The sequence below is a fragment of the Styela clava genome, chromosome 9, assembly GCF_964204865.1.
Source record: "Styela clava chromosome 9, kaStyClav1.hap1.2, whole genome shotgun sequence".
In the NCBI taxonomy this organism is placed as follows: Eukaryota; Metazoa; Chordata; class Ascidiacea; order Stolidobranchia; family Styelidae; genus Styela; species Styela clava.
Window position 1 is genome coordinate 13,431,494 of NC_135258.1, and position 26,134 is coordinate 13,457,627.

Consider the following 26,134-nt stretch of genomic DNA (forward strand, 5'->3'; position numbering starts at 1 on the left):
GGGTCAGTAACAGAAATTCCGATAATGCGCTGCGCTGCATATAGATAAGGGATAAAAATGCCTCAAAATGACAGCAAAATATGGTCAATGTGTTTCGAACTTGGGCTGGTGAAAAACGAACTTTCAAATTTATAAACAGCAGTGCAAGACTGACACCGCCATGGCCCTGTCCTTTGCCATCCCCAAATTGACACGCATCGACCTTACTCCGCTATCCACACTTTGGCATACATCGACCGCATTTCGTCATTTGACATCCCCAATATGACCCCACCTCTGCAGTTATTTTTCGCATTCTTACTGTTTTCACGTAGAAACGAACACAGACAGAATTACATGCCACTAACCAAACATGGTTCTATTCGAAAAAAATAATGAATTTGCAGTGTCGCTTTTTTGAAATATGTTAGATTTTTTCTTACTTACCATTTGTTCGTGAATATGCATAATATAAGTGACTATTTTATCAAATTAAATATACTAAAGTAGATGCTGAAAAAGGGTATAATTACATAGCTGAATGTTTTACATTAAATAATATGAGCTTGCGAAATATATTTGATATATTATAATATATTGAATATTCAAGTACGTACATTATTCAAACGTCTTTTTATTAACATGTGATTAGCAATATTCATTTTACACAGCAAAACTTAGCGTTGAAAACTCAAATGTATAGGTTCATTTGGTGATAGCATTTTATCCGTATGGCATCGTATTTTTTCCCAGATTCTGCCAGTTCAGGTACTGGCTTTATACAGTTTCACCTCTGAATTCGGGTGTGTGGTCTGCTGGATAAAAATAGACCGGTCCTATTCTATATTCTGACATCGCGCTTTTATGTTCCCTTTTGTACGGTATAGTATATTATTAAGTACTATGATATTGCTGTCTTGTAATACTTCTCAATCTTTATAGCTATTTATGAAGGAATAAAGCCTTCGTAATTAGCACTGGCACATTGGAAGTTACATGAGTAAAACCGACGAAAAACCAACTTTACACTTGAAGTTAAAAGGTGTGACAGGCCAACAATTTTTACCAGGACTTATAAACAACTCATTTCATAACAAAATGGATAAATCTCAACTAGAGAATTTGGTATGTATAGTCTAATATTATCTACGGATCTATCTAAGTTAAACTTATTACAGTATTACAAAAGTAAGATATCAATATAAAAATAAATCCAGAGCTGGTCGAAAGATTGGTTTTATTTATTTCCTGTTAAAAGTTAGCTTAGTTCTGTAGTTCAGTAGTTGTCTGTTTGTTGTCATTTAAGCGCTTTTTAGTTTATTACTTTTGATTTTGGGTTAGTTTGTGGATGATTTATTTAGTGCATGCGACAGGGTTTGAACATTTATGAGTATTTGGTTTTTGTGTTAAACAATAAATTTGATAGTGACAGAGTGATTTTATATGTGGAAATGAACTGGAAAATTATAATCGAGTATATTTACGAAAATGATTTGTGTCTGACCAATTACAGTACAGCATAGTTCTCCAATTCCGAGGCGCAGTTCTTACCACTTCATGGCAGCTCCTGCCACGAACGAATCGCGGTAGCTCTTACAATGGTTTTATAGCGCTATTCAGTAATCAGTATTAACGGTATATTCACAAATTAATGTACCAGATTTTAATTGATCATGTGGAATTATATCTACTTAAACCCTAACCCTAACCTCAAATCCGTCAAAACTGTATTCATAAGAAAAACATTCCAACTTACCCAATATTTGTCACTATAAGGTACAGCCCTATCTTTACGGCCCACCTGCCGCGGTTACGGCAGCAAAATTTTACCTGCCATTGGTTTTCAATTTGCTGCCGCGGTAGCTCAACATTGGTTTGTGGCAGCCAAAAAGTCAGTCGCTATAGGTTTGGCCGTAGCGGCCTTGGTATGGAAATACCACCATGGTTTTGCGGCAGCTGCAGACGCCACAGAATACTTAAAACTGCACTTGCCAATTTCAATAATGGAAATTTCCAAAAATTGTATTGTAGCATGAATTAAAACAGTGATTACAACTCCTTCTTTACAAGACAGTTTGGGTCTTCATATCGGCATAAATTGACAGTCCAGCTTGGTGCTATAAACTAAAAGGGAGCGCAATCTATAAACGTCACAATTGGATTCCTCAGGAAAAAGAATCCGATTTAACTAAGGAAAAAAAGCTATTGTAGCATTTGAGTGTTTTAAGCAAAAAAACAAAATTTTGGTCACGTGTTGGTCGAAAATAATTATCTGCCGTCGTGCCAGACGCCCTCATTTCATAGACAAATAGAGTGTTTGTTATATTGAACCAAAAGTTGGGAAGTCTTGGAATTGGAGAAATGTGATCATATTGAAAATTACGGTATATGAGATGTTATAGGTTCGAAAAAAATAACTTCAAATTGTTCTAAAAGTCAACAGACTCACATAGGTACTGCATTTGAGGATGGAATGGCTGAAACTGGGAGAATGTGTATATTTTATGTTTTTGCGAAAGGATGCTCAAAGCAAGGTTACATGCACTCACCCCAAAATTAAGGAGGTTGATCTATGATCAAAGTTACGAGTGACTACTAAAGACATACTGGGATTATAAGGAATTATGACAATGAATTTCAATTATGGGCAGTGATACACAAAAGAGTTCTATAAGTCCAACATTGCATATAAATTTTTTGTCGAATGATTTTTGTTTATATATCAAACGATCATATATTATGTTCATTTCAACTATAGTACTGGCATTGCAACTGTTCTGGTATGTTCATTCTTGCGAATCCGGTTATTTTATTGTGCCATCAAAATTGCACAAGCTAAGGTCCGGGTACTGCTATGTTCGGTTGTTCAATCTTTGTACCGCCACGTGTACCGGTATGTTCATACTAGTTTCAATTACAAATTAAATGTCTGTTAAGATTAATGTTGTTTAATTTGAAATTTTTAATGAAGTTGTTGGGTCTTGAAACTTTTCTATTTTACTATTTGTGCCTCACTTAAAAATCTTTGCCGGCCACTGAATTATAATGTAGAATTGCGCATGAGTTTAAACCAGTGATTTCTAATTTATCTGCCAGACTCTCGATTTGTCTCCCTTGATACTCAATAGTTCCCTTTTCATGATTAGTTCTCGTGAAACACCCCAGCGTAAATGATATTTACAGTGTCTCAGTAGTTTTTTCAATAATAACATTTACAGAGTTTTTGCTATCTTGTAATATTTGTATTTGCCTCAAAATTAGTATGAAATATCATTCTGCAGGCTATTTGAAAATTTCAAAGAAAATTGTAATATTCTGATTTCAATATTTTTAAGATTAATTAGATAAAATAGATTATTGACTTTTATTATTTCATAAGTTGATTTTTGGGGTGGGCAAATAAATATTTAAATGCAACGTAACTTTTGTGGTTAGGTTTTTGTATTCCTCTCTCATATACTTTATGTCTATTGTGTGATGAATCTGATTTGTTGAATACTTAAATAGATTACATCACCCCAAACGATTTTTCGTGTTCATATATTTATCTTACAAACATGCAATCGCTCAAATAGAAAAGATAAAAATCGTTCAATACAAACAATGAAGAAGTGACTGCGTTTTTTGATGGTTTTATCATCTGATAAAAATAGATGAATGGATAATTTATGACATGGTTTTATTTTTGTGTGTAGCTCTGAGGAACAAATTCTTCTCTGGTTACCAACTTGTGAATCTTTTTGTAAATCCACAATCCACAAAGGATGTATAACTTGAATTATTTTTGACCTAATTGTTGATAAAATCTTGGGGCTCCCGAAGTATGCGAACCAAGATGGCGGACATCGGAATTTAATATGTGTATAGATTAGGGTCAGGCCATAATTTTAGGTATAAATACTACGGGAGGCTCTTGGCTAGTCTTCGAACTGATAATAGGAATAAAATAAGGAAAATTGGAAAGAAATTATCGCCTAACCCTATCCTGTTACCCATGTTACGTTCCGATGTCTGCCATCTTGGTTCGCATACTTCGGGAGCACCAAAATCTTAATAGAATAATACCCCCTAATACCCTATTACCCCCTACTGGGAAATTAATTTCATATTCAATGCAAAGTGTAGTATGCTCATGGAAGACTGTTGGTAGCGAAAGAGATTAGGTAAAATAGCATATCCCAAATTACCGGTACCGGTACGTGTTGCATTCTAGTAGGTTCAAATTGTAATTGATAAAAAGTTGTAATTTGCTGTTTATTTTACTATGATAATTGTTGTTGTTTCAGTCAATCAAAGCAGAAGATTTCATTGTTAAAGAAAATTGCAACGAAGAACTCCATGAAGATATTGCCACCAGAACGACCTGCCCATGCGAAGCTTGCTTGCATAGACTGTAAGTTTGAATTTTATTTTATTTTTTATATTGGCCTGTGAACTTGCATGCAGAGGTAATTGATGAAATATAAGAAGATGTGTCAAAAACGAATCAAAATTCACAATATTTAATATAGTGTGAGATCTGCCCTAAATAATAGTGAGAACTTTCTTTCACCTTTAAAAACGCAAATGCTGCCTATGCGGGATGCAGTCTGATGTTTGACTGGTTGAACATTCATAATTCATCATTCACGCTTACTGGCTTTCTGTCTTTCACAGTCATTTCTTGTTTGTATGAAAATTCTAGATAATTTGGTAAAAACAATAAATGTTATTTTTAAGTTTGATGGATTTATGCCATTTCTATGATTTTCTATTCATATGGAATTTTACATGTTAAAATACATCATAAAAGTTGTTTCATATTTTGGAAAACTGAAATTAATTCATTCTGTTACACTTAAGCAGGTCTTGATATTATAAATTTCAGAATTTTTATGATAATTTGTATACTTTTATTGTTTATATATCATCATTGATAAACAATACATTTGATCTTGTGAATTTCGTCAAAGGTAAATATCCCATGATTTAATTGTTATCAAAAATGTTCAAAATTTCACTGTTCTTCAACATTTCAATATTTCTCAAATACTCCTTATGAAGGCTGAGGAAATCCCAGATAAATTTTTTAATCATGTACAAAAATATTCCATTGCTAAGAATTCTATCTTTAGATTGGTCTTTAGATTGTTATTATGAATATGCATTCTGGTTGTCTAATTGACTGATGGCCATTAAAGTATTGCTTAACCAAATTTAGCAGAGTTGCATTTATCAGCAAAGAGCCATAACTATTCACAGTTTATCTGGTTTCATAAAAGAGTCACTTACCATTTACTGCAATTAGGAAGTTGTAGATATTACCACAATGAATAATTTGATATATAGAATGCAAATACATTCAACTAAAACAGAAACCAGTCAAAAGCAGAACAATATCTTGAGTAATATGCCTAATAGTGTACTCGAACTCAATTGATTATTCTTTGGTCATCAACTTGTTTAAGAAAGATAATTTACATTTCGATTTAATATAAGATAATGAATATTATTTAACTGTGACTTTAGTAAGGAATCTGTTTTGTTAGTAGATTCCTTATTTATCCTCAAACATTTTATTATTGAAAATTTTAATTAGAACGAAAAACCACAATCCAAGTTGTATGTTTCTTCTCGAAAAACATAAAATTTTAATTAGTGTATTCATTTTAAATGAAGCATTTGGAGAAATGAACGTATGACTGAAAGTGGAATTTTTCATATAACTTAAACATCAATAAATTAATTTTATAAGGGAATTTTGAATAATGAAAAACTACACTGATCAATAAATTGAACTCTTATTAGAAATCTATTTCCCTTTGTTAAGATTTCTATTGTTGTAATACAATGGAATGGTCACTATAAAGATCGAGACCTGTTTATTCATTCAGTTCAAAATTGTAATCATCAAACAATTTCATCAAACAACTAACATTAATAGATTCTTCATTTTGAATAAAATTTAAAATGAGAACTGCTAGAAAAAGATGCATTCTAAATAATTTAGATAATTTTAGTTAGTACCTTACTGTACAAGTTTGTAAAATGGGATTTGTTTTATGATCCTTTACTGAAGTCTGAAAGTGAATCAGTTTAAGATGAGCACAATATTATATAGCCATAGCAAAATGTCAATTACAATTCAAATGTCACAGTACCTTTTTTTCAATAAAATCTAGGTGTTTGGGAATGGATAGATTATGAGACATAATGTGAATTCATATGTATACAGAAAAAAGTTGAATCACTGTTGCTCATTTTTTAAAAATAAAAGGCCTGGTCCTAACTTTGTTCACCACCGCACTTCTGATTACTCTGTGCGTGGGTTGGCAGGTTTGGATCCAATGGGGGATAAATATGTCGAGAGGATTGCTTGAGCCTGTGGTTTGCCATATGATTAAGTCATCTTAACACTTTTCTCTTTGGACAAATATGTAAATCCTTACTTGACCGTGGTCGTTTGTACAGAGCCTGATCTACAATGAAAGGCACAGAAAATATCATTTTATTCAAAAGTTGCAAGTTTTTTTTTTTTTAATTTTTCAGAACTTTAAATGCAAATGCAGTAAAGCAACATGGAGTACATGCGAAAGGTTGGAATATGCTGCGAGAAGTTATCACTGGTTTAAAGGACAGTCCTAATGAAGAAACCATAGATAAGAAAGAAATTTTATCAAAGTAAGTTGATTAGAAGTTTGCTTTGAATATAAAATATATTCTAATATTTTTTTTGATAACATTCACAAGATTATTGAAAAATCAGGCTTGTGTTGAAATTAGTAAGAGATATAATCATCATCATATATGGTAAAATAAAAATATTTGAAACTATTTTTTGGACCAATTTTATTGTCTTTGATCTTGGATGCTTGTATAATTGAACCTGAATCTAAAACCAACAAATCCTCGGGCCTATGATTCTTCTGTCATAAATATTACTGTCATTCATTGCCGTTCTATTTATCCTTCATGATTGCAAATTAGACATTGTTTTAAAAAAGAAAAATTGATCTTAAACACCTAATTTCATTTTGTAGTAGCAAACTTTTTAGTTCCTTATTTGACATGGTTTCAAGATATGATGTATTGAATATTGTTATTAATACATTTCCATTACTATATTTCAGGTTAACTCAATATAATCCTCATTTACTCTTCCAGCGACTTGAACTCAGCATTAAACAATATATTTCTGGCAAGAAGGTGAAATTTTTATGCTTTATACTTCTTTTTTTTTCATATTTATTTGAGATATAATTGAGCGTGCATGCTTGTAAATTTTAGCGATATTTAGCAGGTTTGTATAGATTTTTTTTTCATATTAAGTAAAAATGTATAGTTGTTAATACTGGAAATATTCTTTTTTGGTTTTTACTCATTTTCAATTTTTGTTCTTTTTTAATACTGATAAATTTAAGGAAATAAATTAAAAAAATTACCCCTTTTCTCAATAACTAGAACAATTGCTTTCAACTTTTCTGTAGTTGAATATGAAAGAGGTACTGTTTTAATGTTTCTTTGAGATATAAATGAGTACCATGTTGCACTGTATTATTATCTTATTTTTAATTGGGTTAAAACAATTTGCTAATTATTTGGCTAAAGTTAATACATAATAAACTAATTTACCATAAGGATATTTTGTTGAATAATTGAGGATTGTGAGTTTTTACTCTGTGTTGTTAGGTCTCCAAATTATTAAGTTGATTGCATTAATCAAGACATTTCAAGTAAAATTTGGTAATTGATAAATATCCCAAGACTTCCATTTTAGCCGTTGGAACAATTTTGTGAGTAGAGTAATAGTGAAAGCTATCATTGGTATTTGTAATATACTTTTGGTGTGCTTTGCTTTCATGTGAACCACAGTTTTTTCATATTTGTATTTTTAACATACTCTTGGTGTGCCTTACTTTATATGTTTACTACAGTTTTTTTTCTATTCCTAAATCATTTATATATAGATTTTGCTTAAAATTTCTCTGATGATGATCAGTTCTGGAAATTTTATCTCTAAAAGTGAGATCAGTAGGTTGCCAATTGAGTCGTGGTGGAGTCGGATTTGTGGTTTGGCTTGTTTCCCCTGGAGTCATGGTCATATTTTCTCCAAGGGGTCTAGGTAAAAAATCAAGCTTTTTTAAAGCCTGAGCTGGAGTCGATTGCAAATTTTTTCGACTTCACATATCTGGTATTGAGTCAACATTTGAATCCAATTTACGATGGAATATGCAAATTTTTATCCTACTTTTTCTAGGTTCAACTCCTGAAACTACTTGCGCAAGGATATGAAAATCCATTATCTGCATTGGATGTTGCTAATACATTGTTGAATATGTATGCAGATATTTTGGAAGTTGCTGGAACCTTATCAAATCTAGTTAAAGATATGGTAATTTTATTTAATGGTTAATCGGTCACACAATAAGTTTTGGGTTCTGATACAATAATTCAAATTCAAATACTTCTAACACAGGGCATGCTTTTAGAGGCTACAGCTCTGTTTTTTGACATTTATAATTTTCCAACATTTAATACAACTAATAGTTTCAAGTTAATTTAAAAAAAGGTTAAATTTTTGAATTAGAAATTTTTGTCTCATGGTGTTTGAGTCTTATTGCCATAAAACTGCATTTGGGCCAATTGTTTATAATTGCAGCGATCATAACCAAAATACAATATTGGCTGTAGGACCGGAACTGGAGCCCAGCACTAAATTAATAAAATAAAGCTCTGAGATGCAGCCACAGCAAAAACAGTAGCGCTGGTGCAAGTTTTTCTCATAAAACCCTGTCTGCTCTTTAAGATACTATTAAAAATAAAAAAAAATATTAAAGTTTACCCTAATAACTGAATCATATTATTTGAAGGATTCTCTCCACTTGGCAAAGTTGGGAACATCGCTTGTGAAATGGAGTAAATGCCTGTTTCAACATATCGTTTGTGCCGAACCTCTCGTACATCATGCACTTCCTGAACTTCTTGTACAACTGAGAAAGGGAATAACTAAAGATTCAAGCGATGCAAATTTTAGTGATATTTTACACAGGTTTGTATAGATTTTTTGGGGCTCCCGAAGTATGCGAACCAAGATGGCGGACATCGGAATGTAATATGTGTACTAGGTTCGGGTTAGGCCATAATTTTAGGTATAAATACTACGGGAGGCTCTTGGCTAGTCTTCGAACTAATAATAGGACTAAAATAAGGAAAATTGGAAAGAAATTATCGCCTAACCCTAACCTGTTACCCATGTTACGTTCCGATGTCCGCCATCTTGGTTCGCATACTTTGGGGGCACCGATTTTTTTTTTATTAAAAAGTTGAGTTGTTATTTTTTTTGCTCATTTTCAATTTTTGGTCATTTTATGATAAAAATAAATTTTGGGAATTGAAATGAATTTGAAAAATTCCTTTTTTCTTAATTACAGGAACAATTGCTTTCAACTTTTCTGTAGTGATAATGTCTCATACACAGCTCTTATTTTAATGTTTTCAAAATTATGCTCCAAACTCCCTGGGGCTGGTTTTTACACAGAATTCTTGTCTTGATAAATACGATAAAACATAAGGCTTCTGTCCATCAAATTAGGTGAATTACTTTTCAATGAATGGTATATGAATATGGTTATACATAAACTCCATGGAGTATGTTTGAGCGTTGCTCTCTTGCAGTATGTCTTGAGATTATTTTTGTTTTTTCGGGTATTGAAACTTCATTACTATTCTCTTTTTTTTTGTTGGATATGGTGTAAAATATTATCATTTGCTCTGTCTGTCTAGAGTTATATGTGGAAAAGTTTTTGAAAAACAGTTTACAGTTTTTCGATCAATCTGACTTCATATGCTTGCTGTAACTATTTGCCATGATCGTTATTTATCCTGACCATGAAAAAATATGATCAGATTCTATTTTCTTTATTCACCTTGTTTTTATAACTGTCAGTTTGGTATTGAGAATTGTAGAACAAAAAGACTGCTCCAGCTTGTTAATTGTTAATTGGTTGTTGATAATTGGATTAAATTTGGATAGAATAAAATAGCTTTTTCTATAACTTAGTCCCATTTTTAGCCTGCAACATCACATTTATCACAACAGTCAGGCATACCCAGCACTTTACAGCAATATCATGCAATCAAATCATTTTTTTTTAGCAATTCAATCAAATAGCATAGAGCCCACAGAAAGTTTTGAAAATAAATAAAAGTAATAGCTTACTCGTGAAAAATACAATCCTTAACCACCAAAAATTTCCAAGCAATTAGACGCGGTCCAGCCTGACGGTACTATTCACAACATCTAAGTTTTATTATATGTCTGTATAAATGCTCGTTCAGAACAAAGTTCAAACAATAAGAGGGATAATTTTCAACAAAGAATTATGGGGTTTCACCCAGAGTAAATACCATTAACTAGACATTTTAATGTAATGGTTAAATAGTTCCAGGACATAGTTCTTGTAACTTAGCGTATATAATCTTCCTGATTCACCTCAACCTTTAAATCACTATCTTTAAATCATACCTTTTGGTAGGATGGTTGTAAATATATTTTGGATACTAAGATAATTGATACTAACTACGACTAGTGAAGAGGCAAAATGAACTAATAAATAGAATTGAGTAACAAGTTATTCAGATATTTCAAAAGTATCCAAGTGATTCTTTATTGCATCTGAATTCTGAAGCATCTGATTGCACCTGTTAGAAAATTATATACAAAAATGTTCACTTTACAAGGAAAAACTTGCTGGGATCAGTCTTGTATTATCACTAAGTAATACTAAATTCTTTAAAATATCAAATAATATTTTTTTGACAATTTTCTCTATTTGAAACATATTATTGTTACCAACATTTCATTGAAGATAAATTATTTACATATCATAATAAGGCAATCAATATGGTCAATTACTAATTCACAATCTTAATGATGAGAATATGCCAGGTGCCAGGGTTGTGCAAAAGGCGGGCCACAACCCGGCACGCCAAGCCATTCAGTGTGGCCCTTGTCCACACTCAGATTTTCTCCAACAAACATGAAATTCTAATCCGACAGTTTTTGTTTGAAAAGGCGCTAACATAGATAAAAATACTTTGTTTTATTTGCTTTTGTTGCTGCGTTGAATCTTTCGCCGTTTTGCCCAGTGCATTTATTATTATAGGGCTAAGCGATAGTGGCTTCTCTTGCCTTTTCTGCTAAATTTTTTATGCGTGGCCCGGCTAGATGACTGAAGTTGGTTATATGGCCCACCGACAAAAAATATTGCACACGCCTGGAATACGCTCACCTCAAAGACAGTTAGGAAAAATTAGACATCAAAAGTTAAGTGGACACAATGACCTTGGCCCTTGGGGTTAGAGCATTGAACGAATTATGTCGGTGTTATAGATTAACATCTCAGATTCAAACCTTGTGCCATCACATAATTAAGAATGTGAATAATGTGAATATGAATAATTAAGAATGAACTGGGTTGGCTGAATGACAAAGTAAAAAGATGTAGCCTTCCAGACAATGCCCTACCTAACTGTGCCTGCTTATTAGTACCTTGTTCAAACATGTTTATTCTGTAATATAATTCCATCATCATAATACGGTAATGATAATGAATTGTTGTTAAATCAAATTTAGTTGAATCTGTGAGTGGGTGGAATTATTTTATATTATCGTATATAATTATTATTAAATTTGATGCATGATGCCACATGCTATATTTCCTGCTACTAAACTACACACAATATATTATTAGACTATTAATAATGATCAATATTTTAAATTGTCTATGTTTGGGAAAGTTTCATTCGGGAATAAAGAATTTTTACGTTGCATAATATGATTTTCGTAGCCCAACTTAATTATGCAATTACGACATGTATTTTAAAACTTTAACCAATTTCGAGAATAAAATTTATTAAGTTGAAAACTTGGTTATTTCAACAATCTAATGTATGTCAAACAATTGCTGGTTTTGAGGAGAATGTTTTATAAATTTAAGCAAAAAGTTGCAACTTACAGAGATGTGATAACTGGTAACAAAAGTAACTGGTACTGTCATCATGCATGAACATACGCCATTTGCTGAGTTGAGTGTATGCTTGTCAAAATCTGTCAGGCAAAGCAACGGACATCACAGAGTCCAAAAAACATTTCAACAAAAAAATATAATTAAGACATTTGTGGAAGGCAATTTTTGAAATATACAATCTGAACAATATCAATAACAATTCAGCAAAGCGATCTGTAGGCTGACTTTTTGGTGCTGTAGTGTGAGTACCAGGTTAGGGTTAGGCCACAATTCCATTCCTAATTTCCTCATTTTAGTTTTATTACCCCCTGCCCATTTATAAGCAGTCCCTTTACACAACTTGATGTAAAGTAGGCGAACAAAATTAGTTACCTCCATATTGGTACACACACTTCTGGAGCAGCGACTTCTTAGCCCAGTAAAATAGCTTGTTGTTTAGTCAGTTTCAAGTTTTATACTATTATCTTATCCAAAAATTCATAATTCATTTATACAGCCTGGTACAAAATCCACTTTTGGGTCACTGATTGTAGTTTTGTATATCTTTCTCCTCACTTAATTCAGGGTATGTTAACTATGTGAGAAAAAATGATTGTAATTTTTTTATTTAAAAACTTATATATATTCAACTTTGCAAGTCATTCTGGTCATAAATGTTTTAATCAGCCCTATTGTTCTGCATAGCGTTACATATTATGTTCAATCTATTCTATTATTTTAATACATGAATCATAAACTCATTCATATCCGACTATTGATTATTGTCTTGTTTCTCACTTACCTAGCATTATTGAACAGTTGAATTTCCTCCTGAAAGAAATCAGGTTTAATGTCATTAAAGATAATGTACAAGATAATCTCTAAATTCGGCGAGTGTTTTTCTATGTATCTGAAACCCGCAACTGATTAAGTGAGAGGTTTTCAATTTTTCTTTTCTCATTTACCCATTGATAAATTGGATAAATTTCAAAATTTACACCCCCCCTAACTTATTTTTCCTGACCCTGGTACTAAATATACTAAAATGGAACCAAACGTCTATTCGTGTAGTGGAAAGATGTATGATTGATATTATTACTTGCAAAATTAACTCTCATATGATAAATTTACCCCCCCCCCCCCAATTACCTCCAAGTGAAGCTGAACATCCCCCCCCTCCTCAAACCCCGGGATTAAGTATTCTTATATGTGACTGGTGACGAATGGTATTGTACATTCCCACATATAAGCCGACCGCATAAAACGACCTGAAACAGTGAATGTATAAAAATTTGCATATAAGCCGACCCTACAAATTGTAACACGCCATACGGCATTAAGTTAGCAATAATGTCATTTCGTTTGAGTGCGATTAGAGTTATGCGCTTACATAAGCCCTTAGTTTGGCAACTTTTGTTTTGAGTTTTAAACTCGGTTTATATGCGAGGATATATGGTAAATTTACCCCTCATTTACCTCCGAGTGAAGTCAATGTATCTTGATCTTTTTATTATAATCAGAAATTTTACTTGAACTAAACATTTCAAAACATAGTTTTTCTCTGGTTCATTTTCTAATTCTTTATTCGACAGGTTTTTACATTTTGGTGATGAAATGATGCAACTGCAAGTTGAATGGAAGAGTACACTCTCTCGCATTAATGATCACTCAAAAAAACATTCGCTTGTGATGAGTAAATATCGATATCTACATCATGTCGATCGTTCTGTTGTTGTCGCTATGTCTGAATGTTTAAGACAACATCCTCCGATGCAGGTATGTTCGTCTTATTGTTGTCATCAATATGTTTAAGTTCATGTAAATCACATGAGTACCAGGTTCACCAGTTCGGCGCCCGACACACTCTGGTAACCGGATGACAGGTCGTTGATATGGATTCCTATGTGTTCTTGTTGTATGTCCTAGCATCTGTGAGCATCTATCATTTATTCTCTTTCCCAGTGTTAGGGTAGTGACAGTTTTTTTGGCTGCAGAGCATAGCTGAGTTGAACTTTCACAGAAAAATATCTTTTATCCACACTTGTGTCGCACACACACACATACCTTATTTACATACATTGATAGCACACATATATGCTTAAATTTAGCGGGTGCTCTTGTATGAACTCAGGTCGTAAATGCGTCTTGCGGGCCGCCCTGCCGCTGACACACATTGGCTTTTAATGGATTTTGTTGGCAGTAGTTGCTTATGTGAAACTTTTAATGAAAAATATTATTATTTTTGCGCCATTTAAACACACATTTTTCTCACCAACAAACAGTGCACATTTTACACATTGATAGTATAGTACACATACACACTTTGGCTTTTAATGAATGTGGCTGTATGTGTGTATGTTTATTCATCTCGTAAAAGCAGTATAAAAGAATTAGTAATTATAAATACTGAAGACGGGATTATAATACGGTAAGTCAAATATGTATAATATGGTCCTTTATACAGACAGCTGTGCAAATGGTGGGTGGGTATGATAACAGAGGTAAGGGTGGAGTATACGAAACTGTATACAAAGGAGGTTGTAAGACAAAACAACATCTATAAATAGAGATGCAACACAACATGAAACACACTGCATGTAAATATAGTGATAAAATTAAGAATTTGAATTTAAATACAACATCATTGAGTGATGATACCAGTGATACCACATACTATAAATCGGGGAAATGGTCAGGTTTAAAGGGTGTGAACATATATGGTGTGCACCACTCAAGGTCGATAGTGTTAGACAGAGAAATTTTTACTTCAAACATTTTTACTCAGAATTCAAGTTATGAAGAATTTACAATCACTTATGATGTTTTCTTGTTAATAGTGATTCGATTAATTTTTGTCTTGTGTCAACCTGTAAAATGACCGTCCAATCAATTTTTACTATCCACTGTTCGTTCAAATGCATTGATAAAGCAAGGACTAATAATTATTTTTCATTTCAGAACAATCCTGTTTTATCAAATCTTGCACCATTTCTGTCCATACCAAGTTTTCCTTCATTTCCTGATTCTTATGGATCCTGTTATTTCAACTCACTAGGTAATTGCGATTTTTTGCATCATTTTTCAAGTTCAATGATCAGTATTGAGATTTTGTGATGCCATATTAAATATATTAAGAATGTCTTTACAATCTTAATTTCAAGAATAATTTGGAATAGTTATATTAGAAAATTATCATTTTTATCATTCGAATGCCATGTTATGACAAAAAAGATTTTGTTAAAATCTTGTATACGTATTCAATTACCGCCATCTCATTCGGGGTGTAATGATTTAGATAGATAATTTCAAACCGAAAAGATTCTGGTCCTCTTAAGAGTATATTTTATTGTCTGCTTGTGCAAAGCCTGATTAGTAGCAACGAGCTGTAAATACGTCGGTCGTGCTTACCTCACCTAGTGTGTAATAATTTGGCTGGGTAATGTAGAATCAGGACCAATTCTGATAATTCTAAAACAGTGGTTCCCAAACCACGGCCTACAGGCCCCCGCCGGCCTGTGTAGCGATTTGAAATGGCCAACTGAACTTAGGTGAAATACTTATGTTTTTATATTTTGTGTTATAGGTACTGCCATTTGTTACGTCGTTATCACAGTTTAAGCACATATATTTGTAACAATTTAATAATAACGGTAGCCTATTTATACTTATTGTTACTGGTATCTGCCCCTTGCGGACACACCCTTTTCTCGGCCCGTGAATATCCTTCCACTTCTCATTTTGGCAGACATACTGCATGTACCTTATGTGAATTTTAACTTTGCTTTATTACTTCAGTGGAAGTTTGTCAAAATGGAGAGACTTTAGACATTGCTCCCGGTATGAATCCTGGTATTCCATCAGTCTACGATATTAAGATTAATCCACCAAGTGTTCCATCCGATGATTCAATGGTTTCAAGTGACGAGGAAGTGGAACCGAAATATCTAAATCGACGTATTTATGGAAGAATTCCACCGATTTATTGGTAGGTAGTAATGGACTGTGTTCTTTTGAACCTTCGGAACATGTCCCTTCGAAAACATTTTTACGTCGACAAACCGTTGGTTTTAAGCTCTTGCATGTTCACAGTCTTGGTGGTTTATGTCTGGGTCAAATTTTCTTACAAAATAGTGGTACATATTAAGATTGTTTAAATGCAGAAGTATAACATATTAAGTAGATTGCATGTAGGAATTTTTCTAGGGTGAAATTACAGTTATTTATAAAAATGAGGATGAGAACCTGCTAATGAATGCTCTCAACATCATTCAATTGATAGATTCGTTCATACTATTTTAACAAAAAGTTTCCACTTAATTTTGACCTCTGTGTTATATTATTACTTTCAGTGATGAAACAGGAGGTATTGTAGGAGAGGGTGTAATGTCTGAAACCCTCGAATCTTCATCTCATTTACCAAGATATCAATGTGATATTCCGTATACAATACCAACAACCCTCAGCGCTTCTCCGCTTATCACTGGTCCTATGCTGCAGGTTTGTTTATTTTTGCTACATATGTCTTGTATTAGTTTCATTATTTTGGTCACTTCGTTATGGTTAATCTGTTAACCACCGTTGATGTCAAAGAGTATTATAATACGAGTCGTCTTTATATGAGTATGACAATTTCACATTAGGCTTGTTATGTTGCGACTTTTTTCACGTAAATGTGCCCTTGTGTTGCTCGGAATTGTACGAGAATCAAAATTAACTAGATGTTGTGCTCGGTCCTTTCTGAATTTGAAATTATGAAAGATAAACATGTTGAATTCATTTCTATCAGTTAAATCTACATTAGAAAAGGGTATCTTGGATGATATTTACCGGGCAAAATTTTTTGTAAAAGTTCAACCATCTAATGATGGTGAACTGATTAATCAGTTAACCATAGTCATTCCTACTTATTTGTAATGTCTTGCAATATAGAATTTTTTTTATTGCATGTATTCTCTGTTAATCCACCGTCAACATGCAAAACGACTAATTATGGTGGGAAGTTTTACTCAGCTTGCTTATTTTCGATACAATTTTTTAGCTTGTATTCAACATGGCTGGAATTCTCAGGCTAAAAAGACTGACTTTTTTTACTGTAATGCACAGTTCAAAATGACAATCTGCTTTCTTTTAGGCCAGACATGGAGTACTTGAAAATGGAATCCCAAGAAGAGTGGGAGCCAATAGTGAGATCGAAGATGAAGAAGAGAGAGATGGAGGAGAAGCAGATGATGAGGATGAGGAGGGAAGAGTCACGAGATGTAGTTGTAGTCAATGTTCTTCATCGTTTCCTAAATCTCTTCATCTAAGTTCAGAACATGTTCCATATTCATGTGATGGTGCTGGTGTTGGGGCAGGATTTTGCACTAATTTTGCAACACTGAGCCAAACGACTTTTACATTAACTAATGTAAGTTTCCTATCTATCAATTGGTATGCAAAAATTTGAGTATAATCTTTCAGAACTTGAAATTATATATATATTATATTGTCATAGTAATATGGATCATATGGATACAAATTTTTTTTTGAAATTGTGTATTTTGATTCAATTAAGAGTTTTAAAACCAGCTGAGACATATTGCTCGTTGATAAATTGAATTGGTTTGTCTGTGTGTTGTGATAGCTATAAAACCTTAGGTGAATGGTTGGATTTCAAAGTCTTTACCATGGATAATTTAGTGGTTTGTTTGTACAATTTTCTCGTACAAGTCATCAGCCTGTTTTTTTAAATCCAGTGCTTAGTAATTAGTCAAATTCTTTTACAATTTGTTAGGTTGCTTCACATTAGGTGTTACTGTAAATTAAACACATGTTCATTAAGCATACTGTTTGCTTTTAGCCTCAGCGCCATGGTCTTGTACAGCAACAGCAACATCTGTATGCACCTGTTATCCAAGAATCTCCGTTAAACAATAAAAATACTCCACAATGGAATTTTTTACATGCAGGAATCGGTAAGTATGCAAAAGTAAACTTTGACTTCTACACCCAGGAACAATGTCCAAATCAAGGGTTTGCAACATTTGAGTATTTTAGATAGTCGTGTTCTATGATTCATGATATAAATCTGATTTCATTATTATCTTATCTATAATTATCATATATTATCTTTCTAAATTATTTTAGAATCAAATTCATGCATCTGAAACGATTATCTAATGCCACTGCCAGATAACCTGAAGAGATGCTATGGTTTGCCATATGATTAACTGTCTTATCTTCTTTCTTCTTCTTTGGAATGAATATAAAAAGTCTTATCTTACCTTAATTTTAATAGATTAAATTGATCGAATTCGTAATAAAATGTATTTTTTAGGAAATTATGGACATTCTGTTGATCCCACACCAGAAGGCAGCACTGATCAATCAAGGTATGTATTTATTGATGAGTTGATGTACTCTATTTAATGAACACCAATGGAATAGTGCATACATATATCATATACATACATTTATCATATACATACAATTTACTGAATTCAAGTATTTGTTACTTGCAGAAAGAAAGATAAAAGTTAAATTTTAATAGTTTAGACTTAGATGTAGCTAAGAATGCAGATCGAATTCTTATCTCTGGAAACTTGTGTTTGAGTCTTGTGAGTTGTGACGACCCAACTTTGAGGAAGTTTTTATACACAGCTCCTTTTGAAGTTTACATTGCTTTAGGTAATAAATTTATTACATTTAAACGCAGCTACTTCAATTCTTGCAGCTGCATGGAAAAAAGTGATAACCCTACTTATTCATCTATTGGAACTGCAAGCAACATAAATTCCGTCCATCACCATCCGCCACTTGTTCCTGTCATGACTTGTGCTTCTCTACAATACGCTTTTCCTTTCCCAAAATTTTCGCAAGGAGTCGATGCCAACTCTCTTTCATTACAACCACCATCAATACCAGGAATTCCGCAAACCTCTCCTGGTCACTTTCAAGATTGTCCTAGACTTTTGCAACCACAATTTTTTGCTGCTGGGAATAATTTCTCGATCCCAGGGACTGCTACAAGTAGGTGTTTATTGAACTGATGTGAAAAAATATCTAGTCTATATTAATCACACAAAATAACCCAATAAGGATTTGATTTTCATTTGAACCTGCTTTTACCTGGTTTACCAGCATAAATTGCCTTTTCCTCACTGTGATTGACTTGGTATCAGTATCCCATTTACCAATCTGCAACTTACTGAACAAACTTTTCTTTGCCCATAATTCATCTGGTACCTGTACCAGATTTATCAACCTGCAATTGATGGATCCAGCCCATTCCTTGCCCATAATCCGTCTAGTGTCAGTACCATATTCACTAACCTAAAATTGGCTGAACCAAACTTTTGGACCACAATCTCGCACCAAAACCAGATTCCCAACCTGCAATCCCAAAAACTACCTTAAGTTTCCTTCATCATAATTCATCTGGTACCTGTACCATATTTATCAATATGCAGTTGACTGAACTAATCATTTCTTCACCATAATTCATCTGGTACCTGTACCATATTTACCAATGTGTAATTGACTGAACTAATCTTTTCTTCACCATAATTCATCTGGTACCTGTAAGACATTCACCAAACTTCAATTAATTGAACAGACCTTTGCTTTACCATAATTCATCTGGTACCTGTACCATATTTACCAATCCGCAATTAGCTGAACCAACCTTTCCTTTGCCATTGTTTATCTGGTACCAGTGCCATATTTACCAACCTGCAATTGACTGATCCAAATTTTCCTCGACCATATTTCATCTGATACCAGTACCAGATTTACCAAACTGCAATTGACGAGTCGAATTTCCATTGACATCTGGTACCTGACCAGGTTTACTAATCTACAATTGACTGAACCAAATTTTCATTGACTATAATTCATCCTGTACCAGTACCATCTTTACCAACCTTCAGTTGACCAAAACAAACTTTCCTCGACCATATTTCATTTGGTACCTGTACCATATTTACCAACCTGCAATTGACTGAATCAACCTTTCCTTTGTCATTGTTTATCTGGTACCAGTACCATATTTACCAACCTGCAATTGACTGTATCAAATTTTCTTGACTATAATTCATCTGGTATCAGTACCAGATTTAACAACCTGCAATTGAATGTATAATCAGTTATTGTTTAATAATGTGATGCTTTATTATATTCAGCCCTGGATCCAACTTCTAATGGCAACTATTCTCAAGGCTTACCTCTCCAACTACCAGCTTGTGGCAGTCCCGTCATTTCCACTGTCCAACAACAAAGACAACAGTTTACTTCTAATGCAACATCTCAGTTTAATGGTAAGAATATAATTGTGATTTTGTTCGGTGGAAGTTTATTTAGTCTAGCGTTTCGGCAAAACTATGTCAGCATCATATGCTAGAAACCTTGGATTTGTGAAAATATATATTTTCTATATACCTTTCAGCGCAATGCCAATCACCCAGCAGTGTTACAGTGTCTGAAAATACAATTACTACTACTTCTCCGGTAACCACAGCAAGTAATCAGACACATCGTAAAAAGTTGGTTCCACATGGGAAATTAGCTCGACAACAAATGCAAAAAAAGCCGGCTTCTCAACAGAGTTCAACTCCAACACTGTTGCCAACTATGAGTTCTTCTTTGCCACGATTCGAATTGAATAATGATGCTCAAACAATGGTAAGACATTTATAGACTAGACTAGGGATGGGCAATGTAGAATAATTTACTATTCTAGAATATTCTAGAATAGTTAAATCGAATCCAGAATACCGAATCCTATTTTATTTTCATACTTATTCAAATAGTGGAAATTTTCCTGATTGCTGGATTTAGATGTCAAAAAATTATAAATCTATTACTATAAATGTATTATTTATTTGGAAATGTCCTTAACATTGGATTTGATTTGATACTAAACAGGCATTTCCCAGGACAATGAAATCTAAGAATATTACAATATTTTTGCTTTCAATTGTTCCAAATGTATGTAATCTCTAAATACTGATATTCTAAATTAAGACACGCTTCAAACACTTTAATAGTAAGGCCGTTAGCTCTATTATGCCTATGGTACTGCTGAAGTTTTGATTAAGCATTTGAAATAAAATTTATAGTTTATTTTGAAATACAGTTCATGGTGGAACTTATACAAGATGACTTGGGGCATATATGGAAGTTAACTTATTCAATTGCACAGTGATTCACTTCTGAACTATGGATTCATTATTGATGTGAAATTGTGTATGAAATGCATTGATCCCGTTTTAGAAACAAAAAAAGCTCAAAGCAAGCTCATTCATGCTCAAAAATCGAAGAGCCTTGTTCTTGAGAAAAGTGACCGTCGGTCTCGAAAAAGTGCTAAGGAGAGATGGATTTATATAGAATTATGGTGATGCATAACACGTTTGAAAACACTAAACTTGAAAACAGTCAAATCAAAACACACATAGAAATCTTTTATGGTGATTGGTGAATATAGGATTTTATTATGTACTAAAATCATTCTCTTGTTCAGGCGAATGACAAAGTACCACCTCAACTCACGAAAAATTTCAAGTTTGAAACGTCACCACAAGATAATATTGCAAAGCAACCTGTGAGGGCAGGATCTATACCACATGAACATCATGAAGGCTGTACAGCACAACATCACACCATGAATACGGCAACGGGAGATACTGACTTGCGGCATATTTCGACTACGGAAAATGCTGCTTCGTCACAAACTTCCGCTGCTTGTTCTGCATCATCAGCTCCACCAGCATGTTCGGAACAGCATACTCATGTAAATTCTGGTGGAACTCCTAAAGTGAAACACAACCATTCGCACAACCACCAAAATACAGGATCTGGGGAGCCGACAGCTTGCTGTAATCAAGAGGAATGCAGTTCTGATGCAGGTAAGCCTGAAATTTTGGGATATAATAATCCTTGAATTACCCTGAAAAAGGGATAGATAAAAAGAATGTTATCAAAGCGTCAAAATGTAAGAGAGTGAAATGGCTTCATTTAAGTTTTATAGGGTGTTCATAAAGTCTAAATTTTTTTTCAAATTGCATATGGAATTCATCGATATTATATTCAATTTGTTGGTACCCACAGGTGTATTAAATGAAACAAAAAAATCAAAAAAACACTGATTAAAATGAAAAAAACCTGCCTAAAATTAATTGGGAACCGAACTTCATAACAAAATTGAAATTGTAACTGGACTTTACGAACATGTATATTGAAAATTTTGTAGCCATTTTGTAGAATGAGAACTAAGTGACTTCATAATATATTTTTCAAGTATCTTTGTGTTATGAAATTCCTAAAACACATTTTCAGAATAACCCAAATTTTAATTTGAATCGAATTCTTTTTTTCATAACTTGAAATAATAGTTGACTGAAATAATAGTCCGTCTTCATACATTCAAATTGTTTTCTTCTTGATTTTCTAGCGAGTAACGGTCAGAATGGGAATTCAGGCGGAGGAAGTAAATATTGCGATTGTTGCTACTGTGAATTTTTCGGTAACGGAGGACCACCCCTTGCTCCGACAAGTAAAAATTATCCTGAGATGAGAGAAAGACTTCGATCAAAATTGAACAAGAAACCGAGGGGTGAAAGTAAGCCATAACATTTTTTTACTCCCGTTGCGTATTTTTGTTATCCATGATAATGCAATGCGCTTTTTGGTTACATTCTGAAAAATAATTTTGAATATGGAATCTGTTTCAATAAAGCAGGCTTGTGCAACAGGCGCCCCCAAGCCATTTCCAACATATTCTATTTGTTGAGAATGGTGTTCTTGTAATAGTCATATTGATTTTTTAAAAACAGAATTTTTTTCATTAAAACCATTTTTTGACTGTTTTTTGAATTGAATTCTAAAGAGATGCTTAGTAAAATATTTTAAAAAGAACACAACTTTTCCTGTTGAAAACAGCTTTATATATAACTATCTAAATTTTGAATATATATTGTATCTAGAAATGTAATAGAAATATGTCAATTTCATTTACATGATTATGACCAGACAATGGCTGATTATTTATCCTAATTCATCATATTACAAATTTTGTTTAGGTAAAGATGCAGGAAATCACAGTGGGCACCATCACGATGAACGTTCACTCGAAGAAATCCTCTCGTTCATAGAGGGCGAGAGAATGGGAAATGGTCATAATGATGGAAATAAAAAGAATGTGAAAAAGTCGAAACAAAAAGTGAACAGAGAAGAAGACAAGCGCAAAACTGAAAAACAACAACAGCAGCAACAGGATAAAGCAGCATTGACCAGAAGTAAAGATACAAAATGTCCACCCAGCGATGTACAACCACCAGTTGTTGACAATGTTCAAAACAATAAACAGGTATGTAACTAAAATAAACCTAAAAATGGTGGAAATTGGAAATCATTATCTTATATTTGTCATGTTTTTATGCCTTCATTCTGAACAATGTTCTGTGCAGGCTTTTGATATATAATGGGCTATTATTTTTGAAAGGACTGGAATCTCTCAGGCTCCACATACCTGGTGTAGGGCGTTAATGGATCAAACCGCTTCGGTCATTTATGAGGAAAATTTGTTTTATAAATTTTAGAAAATTTGGATCAAACCGCTTCGGTCATTTATGATGAAAATTTATTTTGTAAATTTTAGAAAATTTATTCATTTATATTTACGTTTGTTGTTATTTTTTGTTTGTAATTAAAAAATATTTAACTTGGTTGCCAGGCTTTGAATAAAAAAAGAAAAACTCGTAAAAAGCAGAATAATTCTGATGAACTTATTACAACTGAGCAGAGATCTGTTGTGAACTCACCTTTGAACCAGCAGAATCATGTTAATAAAGGTATTTGAATTACTAACTTAGTTTCTAATTTCAGCATTGTAATTGGTATTATATCGAAAAAAAGGTCTATGTTTTAGTCAACTGTTAATTAATTAGAAAAGTACTAAAAAATTGAAGAGATGGGGGGTTATTCTACTACACTTCATGTCTCAAATTTTTAATCTTTTATTCAAAGTTTTTCCGTGATCTCCATTACAATTTTTATATTGTGTAGGGCGTAGGCTTTAGCGTATAATAAAATTCATCAGGCCCTCTTATCTCGTTCATGCATGCCTGTCTTGAGTTCATCATTCAAACTAAAAATAAAACAAACTTCTTCAAAAACATTGTTATGATTATTTCCATATGGGAAAACCATCTCAAATGATTATTTATATATTTTAGACATGAAGAATATTTCAAACGAATCTCAATCTCAGAAGAAAACTCCTGTTCAAGTCAGATCTTCTATGCAGGTACTAATTTCAAAATTCGCTTAATACTTGAATTAAAAAGTGAAACCTATATGGCAACATGTTTTTGTTTCAGAATAACGCAACCAGTTCAACTAAAACAAAATCTAAGCTGAACGACTCTGTAACTGGTGGTCACCATAGTAACGAAAATAATATCAAACAACGCCTTACTGTCAATTCTGTACAATCTCCTGAGATTTCAAAATATTCTGACAAATATGGAAAAAATAAACACTCAGCATCGCAAAAATCAAGTGAACAGTCCACTAAATATCAAGCGGAAGGTGGAAAAGAAAAACAAAGTCAGAAATCTGAAGGAAAGGCATCGAAGTATGGATTTTCTTTAACTTTTCCACTGTCGTTTTGTTTGATATCTTGCAAATAGTGGACCTGCCGTAATTTAAAGTAACACAAAAAGTTTTTTTTTCCACCATATTACACTTATCTTCTTTTTATCCAAATTCTATCAGTTCAGTATTTCTTGAGCATATTTTGTCAATGAATCAGGATATGAATAACTCAGAATTCTTCCATTTCATACCAATGCTTGTGAAAATTTTAAGATAATCGAATTTTATTGGATATTCCTTGTTTTCATGCTTAGCATGACAATGAACAATATATTTCTATCATTAAAGGAAAAATGCAAAACAAGCTGCAGGAGCATTACCGATAGATCCAGTCGATGTAGTTCATGTTGATCAAGTCTTCATGCCAAAAGGTGACAATCAGGAAAATAATGAAATGGATGACATCGAAAAAGAAATTGACAGTTTTAAGAGGTAAATTTTTACTAATATATGGTATGGTATATATTTAGTAACTATTTAGGGAATAAATGTTGACAAATCGTGAATAATTTGATATTCTATTTTTCTGCTGCTGTGGTGAATAAGTGAAATTTAAAAATAGTTCGCTTGATACATTCTGCCATCTTAATCAAGTTGTATTATGGAGCGAGAACCCATTACAGCATTCCAGAAGCTCCAGGAATCCTGTGCAATGGATTATATGTATATTTGATTATATTAATATCATAAAATATGCTAACGTTTTGGTGTGGAAATTTTTCACCGAACACTAGTGAAACAATTCAGATTGTACCCATGTATTTGAGTGTATTAAAGCAATATACATAAAATAATTTACCCCCCTGTTGAATGTAAACTTGCAAAGCCCCTGAACTGGACTCTCGGAACTTTGGTTGAAAACATTGCATTAGAAAATATTGGTTCAATCCTCATACCCATTTATTGATTGGGTTGGTTATGTCAAACCAGGAATTCATTTCCATAAAACAATAGTTCTCGGCAAGTTTAAAACCAATTTTAGGGTCTGGTTGGGTAACATGTTCAAGTAATTTACTCAAGGCTTTGCTGTTCAGTGCCTTGTTTATAATGGGAAATTTCATGCGAATGAGTGGCTGACAGTGGAAATATCTAATCCTATTTTTAGATTTTGCTTGGATTCGACAAACTTCGTCCGAAGAAAGAAAATCTCTGTCAATTGGAAGGATTTTTCATTCAAGAAAAATCACATCTCTCACTGAATTTTTTGTTTCAATTTATAATGTGTTTGATAGCATTTAGAAGTGAATTGTTGTCATTAACTATTTAGGCAGCACACACAGCGATTGAGTTAGTTCCGTATCTTATTATATTATTATTATCATTATTTTTTTAATCAGTAATAAATACAAAAAGTGGATGTACTTACAAACATGTGAATATAAATGTTGAATTTTATTTTTTTCTTGTTGAAATTACGTTCAATGAACTGATCAAAGCAGATTTGAGGAATAAGCCAGGCTATCGACAAATCCCAGAATTATATCTCTTGTTATAGAATACGTACAGACTCATAACGGATCGAAGCATTTGAACACCCA

General features: G+C 33.0%; 1 protein-coding gene across 2 annotated transcripts; it reads left to right on the plus strand.

Moving 5' to 3' along the window:
* Positions 1-778: 778 nt before the first annotated feature.
* LOC120338924 (uncharacterized) lies at positions 779-25,991 on the plus strand. Of its 2 annotated transcripts, none has more exons than XM_039406924.2 (24): positions 779-1,104; positions 4,266-4,372; positions 6,508-6,639; positions 7,089-7,164; positions 8,216-8,350; positions 8,829-9,007; positions 13,559-13,742; positions 14,925-15,021; positions 15,762-15,951; positions 16,316-16,463; positions 17,098-17,373; positions 17,806-17,920; positions 18,283-18,337; positions 18,661-18,974; positions 20,126-20,260; positions 20,389-20,624; positions 21,463-21,847; positions 22,393-22,560; positions 23,021-23,307; positions 23,674-23,791; positions 24,176-24,246; positions 24,320-24,576; positions 24,885-25,028; positions 25,702-25,991. In XM_039406924.2, exons 1-24 carry the CDS (start codon positions 976-978, stop codon positions 25,793-25,795), a joined length of 4,032 nt encoding a protein of 1,343 aa, XP_039262858.2. In that variant the 5' UTR covers positions 779-975; the 3' UTR covers positions 25,796-25,991. The 2 variants fall into 2 exon arrangements, with proteins under 2 accessions (XP_039262858.2, XP_039262860.2); XM_039406926.2 differs by having other exon boundaries at positions 18,679-18,974.
* Positions 25,992-26,134: the final 143 nt, after the last annotated feature.

Bases quoted from the DNA above. Each gene is read 5' to 3' on its own strand.
- LOC120338924 (XM_039406924.2), top strand. From the start codon at position 976: ATGAGTAAAACCGACGAAAAACCAACTTTACACTTGAAGTTAAAAGGT. The intron at 4,373-6,507 runs GTAAGTTTGAAT...TTAATTTTTCAG, and splicing joins GAAGCTTGCTTGCATAGACT to AACTTTAAATGCAAATGCAG. The intron at 15,022-15,761 runs GTAATTGCGATT...TTATTACTTCAG, and splicing joins CTGTTATTTCAACTCACTAG to TGGAAGTTTGTCAAAATGGA.